Genomic DNA, 23,938 nt, shown 5'->3' with positions numbered 1-23,938 from the left:
GCCAGCAAAAATGGGAAACGGAGTCAGCCAGCACAAAAAGTGAACGCAGTCATCCTGCACAAAAGATGAATGCAGTGAAAGCAGTCAGCCAGCACAGTTTACGCAGTCATCCATCACAAAAGGTGGACGCAGTGAACACAGTCATCCAGAAGAAAAGGTGAATGCAGCGAAAGCAGTCATCCATCACAAAAGATAAACACCGTGAATGCAGTCAGCCAGCTCAAACTGTGAACGGAGTGATTGCAGTCAGCCAGCACAAACGGTGAATGCAGTTATCGCAGTCAGTCAGCACAAATGGTGAATGCAATTATCGCAGTCAGCAAGCACAAATGTTGAACACAGTGATCGCAGTAAGGCTGGTGTCTTACTAGCATATGGCATCCGATGTGAGAGCATCGGATGGGATATGCTAATGACATTTGGCTCCTGCTCTGCTGTGAGTGGGAGCCGAATGTCAGTGCTCTGTGCTCCGATCCTCTCACACAGAGAGGATCTCAGCACAGCTTCAGAGTGGACGGATAAATCAATTTCTCCATTTCCTCTGTTGCTGTCGTCTCCGGGAATCGCATTGCACTTGGGTGCAATCTGAATACAGTGCAATGTTACACACACACTCATAGACTTATATGGATGCGTGCGATCCGAATCCAGCATGCAATTGCAGCATGCTGCGATTTTTTTTCAGCCCAAATGCAATCCGATCGGAGCTGGAAAAAAACCGCCACTGAGCACACCATCATAGGATTAAATTGGTCCGAATGCAATTTTTTATCGGATTGCATTCATCCGATTTAATCGCAAGTGAGAGCGAGCCCTAAGCCTGTACAGTGAATGCAAAGAATGTAGTTAGCCAGCACAAATGGAAAATGCAGTTATCGCAGTCAGCCAGCACAAACACAGTTATCGCAGTCAGCCAGCACAAATAGTGAACACAGTCAGCCAGAACAAATGGTGAACGCAGTGATCATAGTAAGCCCACATAAATGGTGAACGTTATCACAGTCTGCCTGCACAAACAGTGAACGCCATGATCGCAGTCGGCCAGCACAAACAGTGAAAGCACTTATCACAGTCAGCCAGCATGAACAGTGAATGAAGTCAGCCAGCACAAATGGTGAATGCAATGATTATAGTCAGCCAGCACAAACAGTAAACACTGTGAACACAGTTAGCTATCCCAGACAGTGAATGTAGTCAACCAGCACAAAAATTAATGCAGTCAGCTTGCACAAAAAGTGAATGCGGTCAGCCAGCACAAACAGTGAATATAGTCATTCAGCCGAAAAAAGTGAACGCAGTCATGTAGCGCACAAAAGTGAACACAGTAAAAACAGTCATACAGCACAAAAAGTGATTGCAGTCAGTCAGCACAGTCAACGCAGTTATCACAGTCAGCGAGCACAAAAGCAGTTATTGCAGTCAACCAGCACAAACAGCGAATACAGTCAGCCAGAACAAGAGGTGAACGCAGTGATCATAGTCAGCCTACACAAACGGTGAACCCAGTTATTGCAGTCAGCTAGCACAAACAGTGAATGCAGTGATTGCAGTCAGCCAGCACAAACAGTAAATGCAGTCAGCCAGCACAAATGTTGAATGCAGTGATCGCAGTCAGCCAGCACAAACAGTGAATGCAGTCATCCAGCACAAAAAGTGATCACAGTCAGCACAAAAAATGAACGCAGTCAGCCAGCACAAAAAGTGAATGCAGTTAGCCTTTACAAAAAGTGAACAAGTCAGCCAGCACAAAAAGTGAATGCAGTCAGGCAGCACAAACAGGGAACTCAGTCATCCAGCACAAAAGGTCAATGCAGTCATCCAGCACAAAAGGTAAATGGAGTGATTGCAGTCAGCCAGCAAACAGTGAATGCAGTTATCGCAGTCAGCCAGCACAAATGATGAACACATTTATCGCAGTTAAACAGAACAAACAGTGAACTCTATGATCAAAGTCATCCAGTACAAATGATGAATGCATTGATCTCATACAGCCAGCACAAACAGTGAACGCTGTTATGTTAGCTAGAACAAATGATGAATGGAATGATACAACTCAGCCAGCACAAACGGAAAACGCAGTTATCGCAGTCCGCCAGCACAAACAGTGAACGCCATAAATGCAGCCAGCACACACAGTGAATGCAGTCAGCAAGCACAAAAAGTGAATGCAGTCAGCCAGCTCAAAAAGTGAATGCAGTCAGCTAGCACAAACAGTTAATATAGTCATTAGCTGAAAAAAGTGAACGCAGTCGTCTAGCGCACAAAAGTGAACACAGTAAAAACAGTCATCCAGCACAAAAAGTGAGTGCAGTCAGTCAGCACTGTCAACGCAGTTATCACAGTCAGCGAGCACAAAAGCAGTTATTGCAGTCAACCAGCACAAACAGCGAATACAGTCAGCCTACACAAACGGTGAACCCAGTTATTGCAGTCAGCTAGCACAAACAGTGAATGAAGTGATTGCAGTCAGCCAGCACAAACAGTAAATGCAGTCAGCCAGCACAAATGTTGAACGCAGTGATCGCAGTCAGCACAAACAGTGAATGCAGTCATCCAGCACAAAAAGTGATCACAGTAAGCACAAAAAATGAACGCAGTCAGCCAGCACAAAAAGTGAATGCAGTTAGCCTTCACAAAAAGTGAACAAGTCAGCCAGCACAAAAAGTGAAAGCAGTCAGGCAGCACAAACAGGAAACTCAGTCATCCAGCACAAAAGGTCAATGCAGTCATCCAGCAAAAAAGGTAAATGGAGTGATTGTTGTCAGCCAGAAAACAGTGAATGCAGTTATCGCAGTCAGCCATCACAAATGATGAACATATTTATCGCAGTTAGACAGAACAAATAGTGAACTCTATGATCAAAGTCAGCCAGTACAAATGATGAATGCATTGATCTCATACAGCCAGCACAAACAGTGAACGCTGTTATGTTAGCCAGAACAAATGATGAATGGAATGATACAACTCAGCCAGCACAAACGGAAAAAGCAGTTATCGCAGTCAGCCAACACAAACAGTGAATGCCATAAATGCAGCCAGCACACACAGTGAATGCAGTCAGCAAGCGCAAAAAGTGAATGCAGTCAGCCAGCACAAAAAGTGAATGCAGTCAGCCAGCACAAAAAGTGAATGCAGTCAGCCAGCACAAAAAGTGAATGCAGTCAGCCAGCACAAAAAGTGAACTCAGTGAATCCAGTCATCCAGCACAAAAGGTGAACGCAGTGAATACAGTCAGCAAGCACAAAAAGTGAATGCAGTCAGCCAGCACAAAAAGTGAACTCAGTGAACCCTGTCATCCAGCACAAAAGGTGAACACAGTCACCTACAACAAAAAGTGAATGCAGTCAACCAGCACAAAAGGTGAACGCAGTGAATGCAGTCATCCAACACAAAAAGTGAACTCAGTGAATGCAGTCAGAAAGCACAAAACATGAATGCAGTCAGCCAGCACAGAAAATTAGCGCAGTCAGCCATCACAAAAAGTGAATGCAGTAAGCCAGCACTTTTCTGTGGTTTCATCTTTGAATCAGAGCAGACACAGCCAGTACATAGCATAGGGAGCAGTCACTCTTGGCTCTACCACCCAAGGACATCTCTCTTAGTCCTACTATCCACGGACAGCTCTCTTAGCCCTACTATCCAGGAACAGCTCTTTCATTCCTACTTGCAAGGGACAGCTCTCTTAGCCGTACCACCAGGAAAAGCTCTCTAAGCCCTGCTACCCAGGAACAGCTCTCTTAGCACTACTTCCCAAAGACAGCTCTCTTAGCACTACTACCCAAAGACAGCTCTCTTAGACCTAATATTCAGAGACAGTGCTAATCGCCCTACTACCCAGGAACAGCTCTCTTAACCCTGCTACCCAGGGACAGCACTCTTTGCCTTACTACTCAGGGACAGCTCTCCTAGCCCTACTAACCAGGGACAGCTTTCTTAGACCTACTACTCAGGGACAGGTTGTTGATCTGCCCTTTTATAGCCCATAGCCAGTCCATTCATTGAAGTCCATGCTCGTACAGTGTTGAACGGACGTCTGCATGAGCACTTACAATTTCAAATGGCCCTTTGAAGGCAACCATAATGCTGATGTGGCCCTGGGTGAAAATGAGTTAGACAAGTGGTACAATATTGAATGAATGCAGGTAACAATGAGGCACGTGGAGGTTTCTTGCAAGTTTGGGGCTGCATTTCAGCAAATGGAGTTAGGGATTAGGTCAGGATTAATGGTGTCTGCAATGCTGGGAAATAAAGGCAGAAACTTATCCATCGTGCAATACCATGCAGAGAAGTGTCTGATTGGCTCCAAATTCATTCTACAGTAGGACATCAACCCCAAACATAGACTCAAGGTCATTAAGATCTATCTTTAGTGTAAAGAACAACAAGGAGTCCTAGAAGTAATTGTATGGCCCCCATAGAGCCCTGATCTCAACATCATCTAGTCTGTCTGGGATTCCATGAATTGACAGAAGGATTTGTGCAAGCTTACATCCACAGACCTGTGGTTATTTCTCCAAGATGTTTGGATCAATCTCCTTTGGAGGTCCTTAAAAAACCTGTGTGCAAGTGTACCTAAAAGAATTGCTACTTTGATTTAGATTTCTCATTTGTTCATTCTCATTTTGTTAATTGAAAAAATAAACTATTTACTCTTCTATTTTTAAAGTATTCCTACTTTACATCACTTTTTCCACACATTTCTAACATTTTTTCACACTACTGTGGGTGAATTACCCAGCTAATTTTTGAAAGAACAACTCTCAGCTTTTATTGAAACCATAAAGAAAAGTTTATTCAGACCGTGTGGTCGAGTTGCATTTTTTTTCTTCAACTATCATAATGCCGCATCAAAAGTAAATTTTGCTGTAATCTTGCAAAAAACTGCAGCAAACTGATAGTACTGCTCAAATAAACCCTTAGGGTAAGAACACATTTTCTGAACTATACATGGTAGGAAAATAGACAAGACCCACAAATTAATTCTTAGTTTAGGGATAGACAAACTCACAAGAGGGGTCCTAATGTAATCTACACAGTTACTGTAGTCTTGTTACTTGACGCTTGGCACTTCACAGATATGGTCAGCATAATAAAAGGCTCTTCTATTTGTTTGACTTAGCTCAAGCCTTTCATTATGTATTATTTTTAACCCTTTTGTTTTATAAGGGTCCATGAGTACCTAGTTGGACGCTGTAAAGAACACCTGTCCCATGTAACTAAACATATAAAACTAATGATTGTAAAATACCTTCTCAAAGCTGGGTGGTCTGCTAATATTAGGGTACATAAAATTCCAGGCTCATCATGGCTTAGATTTCCTTGTTCATAGCTACAGATTTATTGGATATGGACAGTTTTTACTAAATAGCTGTCAGAAGAATTATAGCTCTTGTTAAGATGTGGAATTATAACTCTGAGACATAGTTGCATGGAAACAATTGAGGTTAAAGTAAAGGAGGTAGCTGATACATGATGTACTGAATAGTGTTGAGCGAGCATGCTCGACACTGCTCAGTACTCGCCAGAGCATCTCACTACTCGGGATGTTCGGCGAGCACCGAGCATTTCCGAGTTACTCGAGCGGGAGCTCGGGTCTCCGCCCTGCACGTTTGGCGCTCTTTACAGAGCCAAGGAAAATGCAGGGATTGCCAGCCAGTCACTGTAATGCCACAGCCATGTTGTTTGTGGGCATTACAATGATTGGCTGGCCGCACAGTGTCACCTTGAGGGTTTAAAACCGGGCGCCTCCATCTTGGACACAGTCGCTCTGGATCAGACAGTGTAGGGAGAGTGCTGCTGATTTAGGGAGAGATATATAGTGTGAAATAGGTAGTGTAGGGTCTCTAAAGCATGCAAAATCAAACAAACAGTCCTTCTCAGGACTAATATACATCTCAGATATCAGGCAGGCAGGCAGGCTGTATAGGAGATGCAGCGGTTATACCAGCAAACGCTGCATTACAGTCCTGTGTGCTTCTGATGGTCAAATTGCTAGACTTATCCCCTGGTCTCAGGGGCCAGGAAAAAAACTTTTTTTTTTTCATCTAAATCCTGTATTTTTTTTCTTCCTCAGTCAGACTGTACAAATACGCGTCTTATTAACCTTTTGGTATTCCCCCCCCAAAAACAAAACTTGAGTGTGTCTGTGACTGTTAAGACACAAATAAATCTGTTTTTGCTGTAAAAAAAATTGTAATAGTGTCTCCCTGACTGATCAGACACCAATATATCTGTTTAAAAGAGTCTGGTGTAGGCCAGAGAAATAGAACTGTGGTTTTGCAGTTCCACGGGTAAAATCCCTGTATTATCCTGCTTTTGGCATTTTTTGCCGTAAAAAAAAACTGTAATAGTGTCTCCCTGACTGGTCAGACACCAATATATCTGTTTAAAAGAGTCTGGTGTAGGCCAGAGAAATAGAACTGTGGTTTTCCTCTTCCACGGTTCTAATCTCCTGTTTATTACCCTTTTTCCATTGATAGTGCGAGTGTAAGCTATTTTACTTCTTTTATAATGGGCAAGGCGCGTGGCAAGGGATGTGGAACTGGACGTTCTGGTGATGGTGCATGTAGAGAATGGGGCTGTGGCCAAGGTGAAAATTTGCCACAACCAATAGCCACATCTTCTCGCTCCCACTTCTTGACCGAATTACTAGGGAAGCACACTACGACACCAGTATTGCGAACTGATCAGTGTGAACAGGTTATTAATTGGATAGCAGATAATACTTCCAGTTACCTGGGCACCACCACCTCCGGTCTGTCTTCCACACGGTCAAGTTTTAGTAGTTGTGAGTCTCGACCGCATACTCCTCCTCACCCTGATGCTTCTTCCTCCCACCATGCTGAGTGTCGTCAGACAGCAACTGATCCCACACTTGGACACTCTGAAGAGCTGTTCACTGGTCCATTTCCATATTTGTGCCCCTCGCCTGCTCCGCTTGAAGTGGTGGAAGAGGAGATCACATGTAGTGATGCCTAAATATTTAAACAGCCACGGCCAGAGGAAGTCGACACTGGCAATTTGTCACAAGAGGTGGATGATGACGAGACACAATTGCCACGAAGTGAGGAAGAGGATAGTGGTGGGCAAGTGGAAGAGGAGGAGGTGGTGGATGATCTAGCAACTGACCCAACGTGGCAGGAGGACACGCAGAGCAAGGCCAGCAGCACACAGGGGGGGGGCAGAGTACTCCAACAGGCAGGAAGACGCAGTGTGGTGGCCGCACACAGAAGGTGGGCAACAGTTCCCCGTAACACCAACAAGAGGGACTTTGCCAGTACAACCGGTAGGTCTTCCAGAGTCTGTAACTTTTTTAAAGACTCTGCTGATAACTCCAAAAAGGCCATTTGTACCACCTGCCATACCAGAAGGGGTGACAAAACTACCAGCCTGACCACCACCAGCATGATCAGGCACATGTCAGCAAAGCACCCGACTTTGTGGGGCGAACCCCAGGGTGCACGACCAGTGTCAGCGGGTGTCACCACTGCTTCTTCCGCTGTTGTGCGTGTAATAGTACCCCCTGTTGTGCGTGCAAGGCAATCCCCTCTCCATACTACAAGCAAAGATGCCCCCTCCTCTCAGTCTTCACTTGTTATGGCAGTTTCTCAAGAAACAGCATCAACGTCCACGTCCCACCGCAGCATTCAATTGTCCATATCCCAGAGCTTTGAATGAAAGCGCAAATTCGCAGCCAATGCCCCACAGGCCACAGTCCTAAATTCGCACATTTCACGACTGCTTGCATTGGAAATGCTGCCTTTTAGGCTGTTGGAGAGGGAATCCTTCCGCAACCTTATGGCGGTGGCCGTCCCTCGGTACTTGGTCCCCAGCCGACACTATTTTGCCCGGTGTGCCATCCCCGCACTACACAAGCACGTGTCCCAAAACATCTGCCGTGCCATCAACAACGCAGTTACTGGGAGAGTCCACCTGACAACGGACACATGGACAAATGCTTGTGGCCAGGGATGGTACATCTCCCAGACGGCACACTGGGTAAACATAGTGGAAGCCGGGATCCAGTCGGACCTTGGGACGGAACACATCCTCCCCACACCGAGGATTGCGGGACCTATGTCAGTCAGAGTTGCCCCCACAGTATACAACTCGTGCGCAACATCCTCCTCCTCCTCCTCATTTTCAGCCTCCATCTCAGATATCACCACATCAGTTACAAGCTGGAAGCACTGCAGTACTGGCTCAGCCAAGCGGCAACAGGCTGTGCTGAAACTCATAAGCTTAGGTGATTAACCTCACACTGCTTGTGAGTTCTGGACAGCTGTGAAAGAGCAGGCAGATCTGTGGCTGAGACCGCTGAACCAACATCCAGGCATGGTCGTGTGTGACAATGGCCGTAACCTGGTGGCGGCTCTGAGGCGAGGCGAGATCACACACGTACCACGACTGGCTCATGTGCTTAACCTCGTGGTTCAGCGGTTTCTTAAATTGTACCCCGAGTTGCCAGATCTGCTCATCAAAGTAAGCCACCTGTCAGCTCATTTTCGGAAGTCGGCTACTGCTTCCACCACCCTTGCTGTGGACACATGTACCATCCTGACAAACTTTGAGGAGTCCACCAAGATGGTGAGTGGCGATGACGCCATCATTAGTGTCAGCATCCCACTTGTCTGTCTTTTGCAACGCTCTCTGCAGAGAATTAAAGAGGAGGCATTGCAGCCAGAGTATGATAAGATGGATCAAGAACCCATAATGGGCGATTACACACAGCCCAGACTCATCTTATCCCAACGTGCATTGGGGGACAATGAGGGAGAGGAGGAGGAGGAGGAGGAAGAACAGGAGCTGGTATCATGCGCTGTAGACGGTAGTACCTGTACAACTGTCATAACGTTGGTTCAGCGTGGGTGGCCTGAGGACAGGGGGGAGGAGGAGGAGGAGAGCATGGTCAGTCGTCATCTTGGTGAGGACACGGAAGTCTTGCTGTTACCAGTCTGGCATGCATGGCTGACTTTATGTTACGCTGCCTTAACCGTGACCTTCGCGTTGTCAAAATGTAGGGTGACAGTCATTACTGGTTGGTGACACTTTTAGACCCCCACTACAAGGAGAACTTTCACTCTCTTATTCCTGAGGTGGAGAGGTCTACAAAAATGGGGCAGTACCAGAATGCCCTTGCTGCAGAACTGTTAAAAAAATTCCCATCTGAGCACGCTAGCGGCAGAGGTCACAGTTCGTTGACCAACCAAGGCGTACAGGTGAGAGAGACGCAACTCCAATCGAGCAGAGGCAGGGGAACACTGTCAACATTCTGGGACAGCTTTCTGAGACCCGCCCAGCTTACAGGCCCTGAGGCGCGGGGTACTCTCACAAGGAGTGGAAAGTTTCAAAAGATGGTGAGGGGGTACCTTGCCGACCGTACCAGCATCCTCCATGATTCCTCTGTGCCTTTTAATTATTGGGTATCCAAGCTGGACACTTGGAATGAACTCGCTCTGTATGCCTTGGAGGTCCAGGCCTGCCCTGCCGCTAGCGTGTTATCGGAGCGTGTTTTTAGTGCCGCTGGGGGAATTATAACTGATAAGCCACTCGCCTGTCAACTGACAATGCTGACAAGCTGACCCTTATCAAAATGAACAAGGGCTGGATTGGGCCAAACTTCTCATCACCACCAAATGACAGCAGAATAACATAAAGTCAAATGCACTGTGTTATTTCGGGAGGTGTATTCCCATGCACCGCTTCACACCCACACATGGGTATATGCTTCCTCATTCGGCTGTTTTTTGCTCTTCTCCTTATCCTCAGCCTCCACCACCACTAAACGACCAGGGTGACCATGGTCCGTGTTGCCTGCATTGCAAGTTCCTCCGTCCTAATATTTGCCAGCTTTTGCTTGGAAGGCATAAGCAAAGACTATGGGAGACTCACTCCCCAATAATGGGAATAATGTTTTTAATATGCTGTACTGCATGGCTCTTGTAAGGGCCATTAAAATCATCTTGTTAAGCTACTGCGACCTCCACGTCTCTTCCAAGGGGCATTAAAACCATCTTGTTAAGCTACTGCGACCTCCACCACTTTTCCAAGGGGCATTAAAACCGTCTTGTTAAGCTACTGCGACCTCCATCACTTTTCCAAGGGGCATTAAAACCGTCTTGTTAAGCTACTGCGACCTCCACGTCTCTTCCAAGGGGCATTAAAATCATCTTGTTAAGCTACTGCGACCTCCACCACTTTTCCAAGGGGCATTAAAACCGTCTTGTTAAGCTAATGCGACCTCCACGTCTCATCCAAGTGGCATTAAAACCGTCTTGTTAAGCTACTGCGACCTCCACGTCTCTTCCAAGGGGCATTAAAACAGTCTTGTTAAGCTACTGCAACCTCCACGTCTCTTCCAAGCTGCATTAAAACTGTCTTGTTAAGCTACTGCGACCTCCACGTCTCTTGCAAGGGGCATTAAAAGCGTCTTGTTAAGCTACTGCGACCTCCACGTCTCTTCCAAGGGGCATTAAAAGTGTCTTGTTAAACCACTCTAAACTCCAAAGCTCTTCCAAGGGGCATTGAAATATTGTTTTTAATTATCTCTAACCTTCACGACTCTTCCAACGGGCATTGCATTTCCTTCTAATTTTAGTCAGCTTTTGCTTTTCAATGTATAGGCAAACACTAAGGGAGACTCTGTTCCCAATAATGGGTAGAAGGTTTTTAGTATGATGTAATCCACGTCTGTTTCAAGGGGCATTGCAGTTCCTCATAAGTTTTGGAAAGCCTTCCATTCACTGCTTAGGCCAACAGTGCACAGGAAACCCAGTTGCTATAAATGGAAAAAACGGCTTAGTTAAGGCCTTCTGACCTCCATGTCACTTCCAAGGGGCATTGGAGTGCCTCAAAATTTTTGGTTGTCATTGCACTCACTGTATGCCCTATAACTGTGTAGCCGAACCGCTCCTTTTGGTACAGAAACATATCCTACAAGATATGTGTGGTTGACTGGCCTGATATTGATGTGAATGGTCCCTGTTCCTCCTGCTTTTTCTCCTTTGCCACCACCTCATCCATCATTCATCACCTGAAGCTTTGTTTAACGGGAGTCATAGAACTGGGATAATAGCAGGAAAACATCCAGCAATCCTCGGAGGAGGTAGGATATGCGCCAAACCGCTGACCAACTCAGGCCTAGCCGCTACTACATACATGCGCTTGCATTCCAAGAAAACAAAGCAGATGCTAACTTCTATCATCATCATCATGCTCCTCACCTTGGCACTCTCAATTCCCCTGATGGAGAAGCCAGGGCCCACCGGAGGAGTCTGTTTCTCTGGTGGGCTCGTCCAATGCTACCCTAAAGCAGGCCAGGCTAAGAAAAGTGTGGGGGAAATTCACAGGAGAAATAGGGGCGGCTGGGGACCATTTATGGACACCCGGCCGCCCCCAGACCATGTGTGGACACCCGGCCGCGGGGCGGCTAGGGACCGAGCATGGACACCCGGCCGCCCCCTGGCGGCTGGGGACAGTGCGTGGACACCCGGCCGCCGGGCGGCTGGGGACTGAGTATGTATACCAGGCCACCGACGCAGCCATGATGTGGTGGCCGGCGTCTGCCTCCACATGCCTTAAAGGCCCAATTTCAAGTGCAAGCAAGCTAGCAGTATGGTATTGCAGCCTGGGAGTGGGTGGGTGGGTGGCAGGTTGCACACTTATGCTTGCATTCCAAGAAAACAAAGCAGATGCTAACTTCTATCATCATCATCATGCTCCTCACCTTGGCACTCTCAACTACCCTGATGGAGAAGCCAGGGCCCACCAGAGGAGTCTGGTTCTCTGGTGGGCTCGTCCAATGCTGCCCTAAAGCAGGCCAGGCTAAGAAAAGTGTGGGAGAAGTTCACAGGAGAAATAGGGGCGGCTGGGGACCAATTATGGACACCCGGCCGCCCCCAGGCGGCTGGGGACCGTGTGTGGACACTCGGCCGCGGGGTGGCTGGGGATCGAGTATGGACACCCGGCTGCCCCCTGGTGGCTGGAGACCGAGCGTAGACACCCGGCCGCCGGGCGGCTGGGGACTGAGTATGGATACCTGGCCGCCGACGCAGCCATGACATGGTGGCCAGCGTCTGCCTCCACATGCCTAAAAGGCCCAATTTCAAGTGTAAGCAAGCTAGCAGTATGGTATTGCAGCCTATGGGTGGGTGGCAGGCTGCATACTTGCGCTTGCATTGCAAGGAATGGGGGAGGTACAATTGAACACTGCCCTGGGACAAGGACTTGCACGGGGATAGTTGCAAGTCTGCATCTTCTGATACGGCAAGGATCACTTCTGATGGGCACACTTTTAGGCAGTGACCTGGGTGTCAGAGATGCTTCCAGGGGTCTTTCCCATGCTGTTCCCATGTCTTTTCAGCACTGTATGCATGTGTCACACAGCACATGGCCAGATAAGATTGTAAAATGTTAAAATGACATTTCCCGGCGAATGCATTTGTCATGGTTGAAAGCAATGCAAAAGTGCAAAAACGCATAAAAAATGCTACTTGTGAACATAGCCCAAGGTGTGGAGGAGTATTTTTGTTTTTGGTTATTTATTTTACCTTATACACAAGTCTTTACCATGGAAAGGATGTTCTTTAACATATTTCACAGGAAAACCGTTTCAGTTTCGTTTTTGAACGTTTTATTGTGAGCCCGTAAAAGTGGTTTAATACCTCTGACCACGTTGTTGACAGTAGTGACCTGGGGGTCATAAATGCTTCCTGGGGCGATCCCCATGCTGTTCCTATGTCATTTGAACACTGTCACTATCGTTTTGGGCACTTTTTAGGCTTTCTACAGACTCCCGGGGGTGCCGCCGCAAAAATGCTCGGTCTCCCATAGATTAACATTGGGCTCGTTGCTCGGGTTGAGCACCCGAGTATCACGGTGAGCTCGGCCCGAGCTTTGAGCACCCGAGCATTTTAGTGCTCGCTCAACGCTAGTATTGATATATCTATAACATCCCCAGCCTGTTCCCATATATACAATGGCTTCTGTAGGTAGTGGAAGCTATGTATGCAGCATTTAGGTCATAAACCATTAATAATGCTACAATTATTTACGCATGGTCCAATTGTGTATACTAAAGATGGGCAAATGTTTTAAAATTCAATTTTGTCAGCAACGCCAATTTTTTTTTTTTTTTAATTGATTTATGGCAAATTGATTCCTTGTGGGTCGCAAGTACTGCAAAGACTCCAATTGCCCTGAAATGATATGTATAACACACTGAGGTCTCCTAGGGTTATGTTCATCTCCATTCAAGCTCATTAACACAGACACAGCCTTAGTAATGTCAAAGTGACCTCAAAATATACAGTATGGCTACAGGTAAATTTATGGTAACTGGTTGTAATAAACAGCCTGTTTAATAACATTAATCTTCTGCTATGATATAATACACACATCAGTGTTTTAAGGCCTTTTCTCCCTATCTCTATTACCAAGCTCTGCACTCTGATGTCCTCTTTACATCCTGATTTAGCTCAAAATAGCTGCTGCTTTCCCTGATTTTGCTTTTCTAAAGGCACTAATAGTCCCTTCTGATTGGCTGTGAATATACCATGTGATGTGATAGCTGCAAGGCATTATGAGGAAGCCCATGAAGCCAAACGTAAATGTCATGTGAGCCTTTCTTTGGCAGAGACAACTTTTTGCAATGTTTAAAATGACAGATATTTTTGTTGGTTCACGTGAAGCAAATCTCATATTGTTTGAATTTGTCTAGCTTCAGCAAACTCCAAGAAATTTAACACAAACTCAATTTGCATTGAATCGATTTACCCATCTCTGGTGTATACATATATATTCATTTATATAAAGCAGTTAAGCAATCATTTCTGCTCATACGTGCCTCCTGTAAGCAGGAGAATCAAAGATCATCTCTTAGGCCATTAACACTGCTGCGTCTGTTTACTTATGCCTGTCTCACAGTATAAAAATCTGCATTATTAAAAGTTTTGGACATCTCTGACATGAAAAATATCATTTTTAAATATGTAAGTGGTTACCTTTAATAAATAAAATTGCATTGAGTTTAAGTCTGCAATCTTTATTCCATCATTCATTGTTAAGCCCTCTGATATGCAGTTTTCAACCTGATCCAAGTTTCAGATTTTTTCTTCTGTGAGAGTTTCTCTTCCAGTAATATAGCCTGAATATGAGTTCAGTGTATATTAATGGTTCTGCTCTCTTCATTAATTAATATATCAGCAGACTCTCTATCTGCCATTTCATGTTCTTTCCTGTTTTTCTACAGGATGCTTACTCTGCCCTCCCTGACACTGTAAATTCTTTCCCCTATCTACATGCTGTGGAGATCTATTTATAACCCCCTCCTACTCCCTTCATGGTCCTTATGACCATGTGATAACACCAAAAGGAGTGTAAAGGGGAGAGGAGAGAAGTTGGAACTAGAAGAAGTAGCTCTGATGGATTTTACCAGTTTTGCAAAAGCACTCAACCAAAAAAGGGATTTCCAGCCAATCTGCAGCAGCAAGATGGTAGAAAATTTTAAAGCACATTTATTTAGAATAATGCTTTAGGTTGAATTCATGAAGTGAATGAACAATAAATAAAAATCTGTGTGAAGGTGTAAATAGCTTTAAATTCTAGGTAGACATCAGTGTAGGAGGCTCTAAGGCCATGGCCCCACTATCAGTATTTGGTCAGTATTTGGTCAGTATTTTTCTTAGGAATGGGAGCCAAAACAAGGTGAGGAACAATCAGAGAAAGGTATAATAGAAACAAGTCACCAATTCTGCATTTATCACCCACTCCTGGTTTTGGCTCTCGCTACTGAAAAAAAATACTGGCCGAATACTGATAGTGGGGCCGTGGCCTAAAGAAGATTTACTCATATTCCTCCCCACCATAATTGCACAGCATTAAAATGATAAACACTGCTATGGAACCCCAGTGGACCTCTTTTTAGTCAATAGTGTCTATTATGCACAGTTGATGTCAATCAAATTATTATTATTTATTTTTAAAACCCAAAAATTAATTGAACAAACTCCCAGACAGTTACAGAGGGGGAGATGACTCTGCTCTAGTGGGCTTAGAATCTACAGGGCAATGGGGAAGGCGACAGTAGGTTAGGGGGTTGTAATAGCTCCGGTAGTGGTGATGTGGCAGCGGGGTCATTGCAGGCTGCAGGCTTTCTTACCCCTTTGCAACACTGAGATTTTCCATTTTTGCATTTTCGTTTTTTGCTCCCCTTGTTCCCAGAGCCATAGCGTTTTTATTTTTTGGTCAATATGGCAGTGTGAGGGCTTAGTTTTTGCGTGACTTTTCAATCCCATTACTAGTTTTACCATATCATGTACGGGAAAATTTGAAAAAAATTCCAAGAGTGGTGAAGTTGCAAAAAAGTGCAATACCACAGATGTTTTTTTTTTATTTTTTTTACCACATTCACTGAATACTAAAACTGACCTGCCATTATTATTCTCCAGGTCATTACGAGTTCGTAGATATCAAATATGTATAGGTTATTTTTTATTTAAGTGGTGAAAAAAAAATCCAAATTTTGGAAAAAAAAAAAAATTATGCCATTTTCCAAGACCCGTAGCGTCTCCTTTTATTGGGATCCGGGGACGGTTGAGGACTTATTTTTTGCGCACCGAGCTGACGTTTTTATTGATACTATTTTAGGGGTAGATCCGATGTTTTGATCGCCCGTTATTGCATTTTATTGCAATGTTGCAGCAACCAAAAAATGTAATTCTGGCGTTTAGAATTTTTTTCACATTACGCCGTTTACCGATCGGATTAATTCTTTTTTTATATTGATAGATCGGGCGATTCTGAATGCGGCAATACCAAATATATGTATGTGGGTTTTTTTATTATTATTTTATTTTGAATGGGGCGAAAGGGGGGTGATTTAAACTTTTATATTTTTTTCATTTTTTTAATATTTTCAAAAACATTTTTTTTTCACTTTTTGCTTGCTTCTATAGTCTCCATAGGAGACTAGAAGCAGCACTTGTCTAATCACCTCTGCTACATACAGATGATCAGCAGATTACCTGTATGTAGCAGAAATGGTCCTGTACTATGAGCGCCGACCACTAGGTGGCGCTCATAGCGACCAGCTCATGATAACCACTGTAGTCTGATGTAGACCCAGGGTTGCCATGCCCACCCATCGAGGACCCGTGATCACGTGACGAGGTCACCGATGGGCGGGGTAAGTGACGGCGCTGTTAAATGCCGCTGTCAGAGATTGACAGCGGCATTTAAAACAGTTGCGGGTGGATCGGCATTCCACCCGCGGCTGTTGCGGGCACATTTCAGCTGTAATAATCAGCTGGCATGTGCACGGTTCGGTGTGGCCTCAGTGCCGGAGCCCTCACTGAACCTGGGGATTACAGCCTGTGCATACTAATACGGCACAGGCTGTAAAAGGGTTATTAAAGAGATGAGTTTTCAGGTTACAGCTGAAGGTTCCAAATGTAGGAGACAATCGTTCATGCTGAAATACTGAATTCCAGAGGATGAGGGGTGCACAGGAAAACTTGGAAGCGATTGTGTGAGCAATGTACAAGAGCGGAGAAGAGAAGAAAGTCTTGAAAGGAGTGGAGATCATGTGTGTGGAAGCACAAGGAGATTTGTTTGGAGACAGTTTACAGTGGATACGGAAAATATTCAGACCCCTTTAAATTTTTCACTCTTTGTTTAATTGCAGCCATTTTGTAAATTCTAAAAAGTTCTTTTTTTTTCTCATTAAAGTACACTCTACACCCCATTTTGACTGAAAAAATCAGAAATGTAGAAATTTTTGCAAATTTATTAAAAAAGAAAAACTGAAATATCACATGGTCATAAGTATTCAGACCCTTTGCTCAGACACTCATATTTAAGTCACATGCTGTCCATTTCCTTGTGATCCTTCTTGAGATGGTTCTACGCCTTTATTGGAGTCCAGCTGTGTTTAATTAAACTGATAGGACTTGATTTGGAAAGGCACACACCTGTCTATATAAGACCTCACAGCTCACAGTGCATGTCAGACCAAATGAGAGTCACGAGCTCAAAGGAACTGCCCAAGGAGCTCAGAGACAGAATTGTGGTGAGGCACAGATCTGGCCAAGTTTACAAAAGAATTTCTGCATTACTCAAGGTTCCTTAGAGCACAGTGGCCTCCATAATCCTTAAAAGGAAGAAGTTTGGGACCACCAGAAGTCTTCCTAGACCTGTCCATCCAACCAAACTGAGCAATCGTGGGAGAAGAGCCTTGGTGAGAGAGGTAAAGAAGAACCCCAAGATCACTGTGGCTGAGCTCCAGAGATGCAGTAGAGAGATGGGAGAAAGTTCCACAAACTCAACTATCACTGCAGCCCTCAACCAGTCGGGCCTTTATGGCAGAGTGGCCCGACGGAAGCCTCTCCTCAGTGCAAGACATATGAAAGACCTCATAAAGTTTGCTCAAAAACACATGAAGGACTCCCAGAGTATGAGAAATAAGATTCTCTGGTCTGATGAGACGAAGATAGAACTTTTTGGTGATAATTCTAAGCGGTATGTGTGGCGAAAACCAGGCACTGCTCATTACCTGCCCAATACAATCCCAACAGTAAAACATGGTGGTGGTAACATCATGCCATGGGATTGTTTTTCAGCTGCAGGGACAGGACGACTGGTTGCAATTGAAGGAAACATGAATGCGGCCAAGTGCAGAGATATCCTGGATGAAAACCTCTTCCAGAGTGCTCTGGACCTCAGACTTGGTCTCAGGTTCACCTTCCAACAAGACAATGACCCTAAGCACACAGCTAAAATAACAAAGGAGTATCTTCAGAACAACTCTATGACCATTCTTGACTGGCCCAGCCAGAGCCCTGACCTAAACCCAATTGAGCATCTCTGGAGAGATCTGAAAATGGCTGTCAACCAACGTTCACCATCCAACCTGACGGAACTGGAGAGGATCTGCAAGGAAAAATGACAGAGGATCCCCAAATCCAGGTGTAAAAAACTTGTTGCATCATTCCCAAAAAGACTCATGGCTGTACTAGCTCAAAAGGGTGCTTCTACTCAATACTGAGCAAATGGTCTGAATACTTATATTTCAGTTTTTCTTTTTTAATAAATTTGCAAAAATTTCTAAATTTCTGTTTTTTTTTTCACTCAAGATGGGATGCAGAGTGTACTTTAACGAGAAAAAGTGAACTTTTTAGAATTTACCAAATGGCTGCAATGAAACAAAGAGTGAAAAATGTAAAGGGGTCTGAATACTTTTCGTACCCACTGTACAGACATCATTAAAAGTGACAGATCCACTATCTCATCATGTTTTATTTTCTGTTCTATCATAGGAGGAAAAAGAAGAAAATAGAGGGGGCCTAATAGAGATTTACCTTATGTACAGATGCTGGTGTTAAGTACTGTATGCTGCTTTGTACTAATGTAATAGCTCTATATAAGAATCAGGAAATATAGTCATATCTTTGAACTGGAAATTCAAGTTTAAGGAAAGCAAAACATTTTCTAGTCTTTTGTGAGTAATGTTACCAGATTTTAACACCTTTTCTGCTATGATTAGAAACCAAAGAGGCTATGTACATAATGTAAAAGAACATGATAATTAACAGCAGAGAACAAGGAGCCTGACTGGTTTGCAAACATCTTTAGAGGTCATCCTGACAAAATATTCATGTGTAAGACCAGATGAGCTAAATACATTATTCTGTTTATTAGGGTTTCTTAAGAAACACAAAGACTTTATCACCATAAGATGATTATCTGGCAATTTTGTACAACTTGCAAATGCCTTTATATTAACTATATTAATTAGTGAAAGTCCTTGTAAGAAGGTAAAGTATTTTCACTGAACAATATAGGCTCATTCTCAGGGCATATCCGCACTAAGAAGTGCTTTTGGCTGACTGAAACAGAAAAGCAAATTACACCCCAATCCTACTAAAATACAAAGTTGGAATGGTGCATGGGTGGAATATTACAGCATCTGCCAAAATTCTGGATACAATGTTCTTGGTTTTTCTTACTCTATTTTGGCTATTACATTTTTGGTTCTCTTAAAAAGTTTATGTTTAGGGCCCACTCTGAAAAAGAATTCCCCCCCACCAACCTGTATAGTACGTACTATAATCATTTTATCATTTCACGTGTCCATATCATCAACATAGCTTAAATCATAGTTTAGGAAATTACCTAAAAATGATGGAAAGCAAAGGAGCAAGTAATTCTATTCTCTCTGAGGTTAAAGGGGTTGTCCAGTGAAAACAAGGTAAAACTTGCTGAATGGTGGGTGGCCTACAGCTGTGACTTGCACCATTCGGCAGATTGGTGAATTCTTATCTCAGAGGGGGAACTTTTATTCCCATTAGAAAATTTAGCAGCAGGTTGGTTACCTACTCCATTTATTCTGTATGGAGCTGATAGCGAATGAATGGTGCATCAGTCAAGCATGCTCCATGTCCCATTCTGCTGATTGGTGCGTGTGGTAGCAGTTGGGCCCACACCTTTTCCTGTATAGGTGATACTTGTTTTTTAGTGTTAACTCCATTAGTATGGGTTTTAGTTACGACACACCTCTTGGACAGACTTCTTATTGTATCAGAACTTGGGATCACCACAAATCTCTTGGTCCACTAGTGGCGGGTTCCAGTTGGACTGCTAGTTATTCATATTCTCCTCTGCCATAAAATCTTTAAAGATTGAATGGAAAACTGACATCAAGTAATACATGTGAAACTCCAAAACATCAATGTAAGAAAATTCTACATTTAGTTAGATGTTTATATCATTGGTCTATCAGATCTTTTGAAAAAAGTCATTAAAATGTACCTTGTAAGTCCAATGACACAACAGCGGTATCGTCCTCCAGTCCTTCAATGACTTCACATTTATATCTGCCATAGTCTTCCAGTGTTATGTCAGTAATTACAAGTGAAGCATCATTTTCACTTGCTGCTTGTAGGTAAACCCTTCCCTGGTAGCTGCCATATATCCTCTTGTGATGTCCCATTGAAACAAAGACATCCACCTCCTTGAGGTAATCTGAAGTCAGTTTGGTCCACTTGATACGGATTTTGTGAGTGGGTGATCCAGCAGTCACTGAGTCATGTAAAAACTTGCATGGCAACGTTGCGTTACCACCTCGATGGGAAATTACTTTAGTTTGCTCTACCTCCACATAAAGACTAGGACCATTCTCTGAAAGAAAGTCAAAGAAGTTTAGTTAAAAAATGATCCCAAAAAAGTAATAATCATTAATTTTATGTTCATGTGATTCTGCAATTAAGGCAACAAAATTTTACTGAAATCTGCATGAAGTTATATTACAGGAGTATGCCCATTTTATATAATATATAGGATATAGGATACATATGGCATATAAGATATTCCATCATTTTCTGATAAATTGGGCTGCAAATTCTGGGAGTCCCGCTGATCCTGAGAACAAAGTGGTTGCATCACTAATTCAGAACTGTACCTCATGATGCAAAAGGGAGGAGAGAGCCTGATTCTTTCGATTTGTTACTTACTGGGCTGCCTACTGCAATTTTGATAAAATCACTGTTTCATCAGCTGCAGATCTATAAGTTCTGTGTATGCTGAGCTGTGTACTTGGGAGCTGGAACTATTTCTTTTTGTATTTGCTGTCTTGCCATGGTGGGATCAGAACGGAGCTCCGTGCATCTGCTGAAGTATATTGGTGAGCTGACCTACACGCTTTATACATAAATGTTTATACATAAATAACCTTTATTATTATTTATGTATGGGAGTCCTGAAAAAGGAGTCGGTGGACTCTGAACAATAAACCTACAATTTTATCATACCACTAGTTGTGTCGTATTCCAGAGAGTGCAGACACTCTTCCAATCCTGGTATTTTAATCAACAATCGTTTTACATGCACAATGTCAGCAGCACACTAAAAGAACATTTATTGCTCCAATGCTCAACTAATAAACTTAACTTAATAACTTAATAAAAATTACTCTTTTTCTTAAAGGGGTCTTCTAGAGTAAATATATGATGAGTAGAGAGACACAGTTAAAAAAAACAACAACAATAAAACATAAATAAAATATTTATGCCAATTGACAGGTCCTCTTTAGGCCTGGTACCAGATCCTTCTAGGTTCTGACTACTTGGCTTCTGGATTTGTACTCAACAGAAGATAGTGTCTCCTGAGGCAACATGTGGTTGCATGGCTGGTGCTTGCTGAAAGGGGCCGGCTAGCTGCTCATATTCTGTATTTATTGGAGAATGGAGCTGGCTTAACTATTGAAATGCATAGCCAGCCCCACTTCACACGTCTCCAGGCACATGCCAACACAGGAAAACTGTCCTGGGTTGATCACAGAACTGACAGCCAAGCACCCAGGACCCTGTTCCTGGAAAATCAGGCACCTACCTAGCTAAATATAACTCAATCAGTTACATAACTATTTACAGATTATTTACAAAGATTATTTTCAATGTAACATCCATGTGAATGCATGGTATACTTCATTGGAATACTCACTTTTAAAATGTCCTAGAAATCATCCTTTTTTGTAAAACGGGAAGTCCAGGACTGAAAAAGAGATCGGTGGGGGACGGACACCTGGCAACCCCACCAATCATCTGATATTTGCTTTGGCAGCAGCTAGAACAAAGCATAGTAGGAGGGCAAAACACACCACCCCTGAGCATTGCTTAATGGGATATAAAACAAAATACTCAGCAGCGGACACCAAGCAATGTATGGGGATGCAGTGCTCTTCCCCGCATATTACTTATGAGTAATTACTTACTCCTATATGTGGCCACTGTCAGAGCAAATTTCAGCTGAACAGTATGTGTCAGACATTTTTGCATCTCCTACTGATGACCTATCCATTGAAACAATATGTTACTCCTTTAATCTCATCCAACTCCTTTTATATCCAGTAGAATGTAGCATAAGTAAGCACAGCTCCTGAAATCTGAAATTAATATCTCTTTCAACGTCAAGCAGAAAAGTGAATCCCTTTGAAACATTTACATTTCTTTGCTACTGTTTCCCCAGTTTGTTAAAACCTAAACATATGTGTTGCCAATTGCCTAGTGCATAAAGCAGAAGTGGGAACAAGTTAGCGGAGCTGATTGAAGAATGATTGGGAGACCTTGAGAAGGTTACCGAGAATGAACACAGTCCTCATAGTGCAAAGCTTTACTGGGGACATTGAGGACAAATGTGAAAACACAGACGGTGATAAGAATGCAAGACAGCACATAAACCAGCAAAGTGGCACAAGGAAATTTGTAAGTCATTGGCTAGATTCCAAATGAAGTCAATGCGTAGTACTAGTATAATGTTATAATTGCTTGCACTTTGATAGAACCGTTACATTTTTTTCCCCAAGTTCTAACATGTCTCTTCATTTTAGGATATCAAAATTGTAAGTGACTGCTATTAGCATGGACATTATAGAGAAACTTGTCGCCATAACAAGTCTTTCTTTCCTTAATAAAAGTGGCTTAACTCCCATTTATATGCACAGAGTATAAATACCATATGAATCAGTTGGAACATTGTATTCAATCTAAAGATATAGACCATGGTATTTGTTCAGAAACTATCAGGGAAATATAATGTCTCATTAGAGTGTTTCAATGACCTTTCAATGGTTTTGCAAATTGGATTAATAGACAGCTGTAACTTGCTATATTGCCACTATATTCACTGGATGCAATAACAGTGTTCCAACATGTTGACTGCTTTAAAGGCTAATAAAAGCAAATTAAAATTCCCCAATGTTCTTGTGGTCTACTTAGTTCTATAAAACTTAACATGAATCTGTAGAACATAAAACAAGTCAATGTAAGCAAGTAAAAGACTGATAATGTTGCTTCGATATCATTCAAAATATCACAAGTCAGGTACATTACAATTAGACATGAGAGAACCCAAACTGTAAAGTTTGGGTTTTGTACAGGAAATGTGTCTGGTGCTGAACTCCGAACATGGACTTCTCCTGGAAGTCAGTTTTACATTTCGGGAATTCGGGGAAGAGAAAGAGAGAGAAATTTTCCAGCTCCAAAGTTCACATCCCCATTGATTTCTATGGGGTTTGGGTTCAGGTTCAAGTTTGGATACAGTTCTGGTACCCAAACTCAACTTTGGACTAAAGTTCGGTCGAACTCGACGAACCCGAACTTCCACAGGTCAGGTCATCCCTAATTACAATGCAAAAATTTTGTTGGACTATGGCCATTGCATATATGGTAATTCCATATTCCTTTCCACTAATGGTTAAAAGGTGAGCCTATAACAACCATTATGTACTCCGTAGAAAATGTGATTCAGCAGAGAATACCTATCTGAGTATTCATGGTAGCCTGGCAACTCTTCATAGGACTTCTATGGACAGATTCTGTAGTAGCTATTCAGCTTAATAGGTCCCAAGGGAACCTTCACCCTTTAGTCACTATACAGAGATCTGGACTTACACATGGTCCCCTGAGTCACGTCTAGAAGTGGCTGTAGGCCAATGGAGGGAGCTGAAAAAGGGAGGTCCTAGAAACCAGGTCAACACCAGAAAGGACAGAAATCTAAGTCAAAATTATCATGGAGAGCAAAGATCAATACAATCCGAGGTCAGCACCTGAGTATACAGTGGCATGTAAACGTTTGGGCACCCCTGGTCAAAATTACTGTTTTCATCAACAGTTAAGCAATTTGAAGATGAAATTATCTCTAAATGACTTAAAGTTAAAGATGACACATTTCCTTTGTATCTCAGGCTATATATATACAGTATAGACCAAAAGTTTGGACACATCTTCTCATTTAAAGATTATTCTCTATTTTCATGACTTTGAAAATTGTACATTCACACTGAAGGCATCAAAACTATGAATTAAGACATGTGGAATTATATACTTAACAAAAAAGTGTGAAACAACTGAAAATATGTCTTATGCTCTAAGTTCTTCAAAGTAGCCAC

General features: G+C 43.2%; 1 protein-coding gene across 3 annotated transcripts in view; it reads right to left on the bottom strand.

The window, feature by feature from the left end:
- Window positions 1-23,938, bottom strand: part of HAPLN1 (hyaluronan and proteoglycan link protein 1) — a 172,481-nt gene that overhangs the window by 21,774 nt on the left and 126,769 nt on the right. For all 3 annotated transcript variants that reach the window (XM_073679007.1, XM_073679026.1, XM_073679017.1), the window contains one exon: window positions 19,804-20,172. In XM_073679007.1, the coding sequence (XP_073535108.1) occupies window positions 19,804-20,172 (369 nt within the window). The remainder of the gene's footprint in view (window positions 1-19,803; window positions 20,173-23,938) is intronic.

The sequence above is a fragment of the Phyllobates terribilis genome, unplaced genomic scaffold, assembly GCF_046119375.1.
Source record: "Phyllobates terribilis strain yellow unplaced genomic scaffold, ASM4611937v1 Scaffold_1__5_contigs__length_1240528914, whole genome shotgun sequence".
NCBI classification, from domain to species: Eukaryota; Metazoa; Chordata; class Amphibia; order Anura; family Dendrobatidae; genus Phyllobates; species Phyllobates terribilis.
The sequence above is the reverse complement of the archived record's forward strand: the minus strand, read 5'-3'. Positions and strand labels throughout refer to the sequence as shown.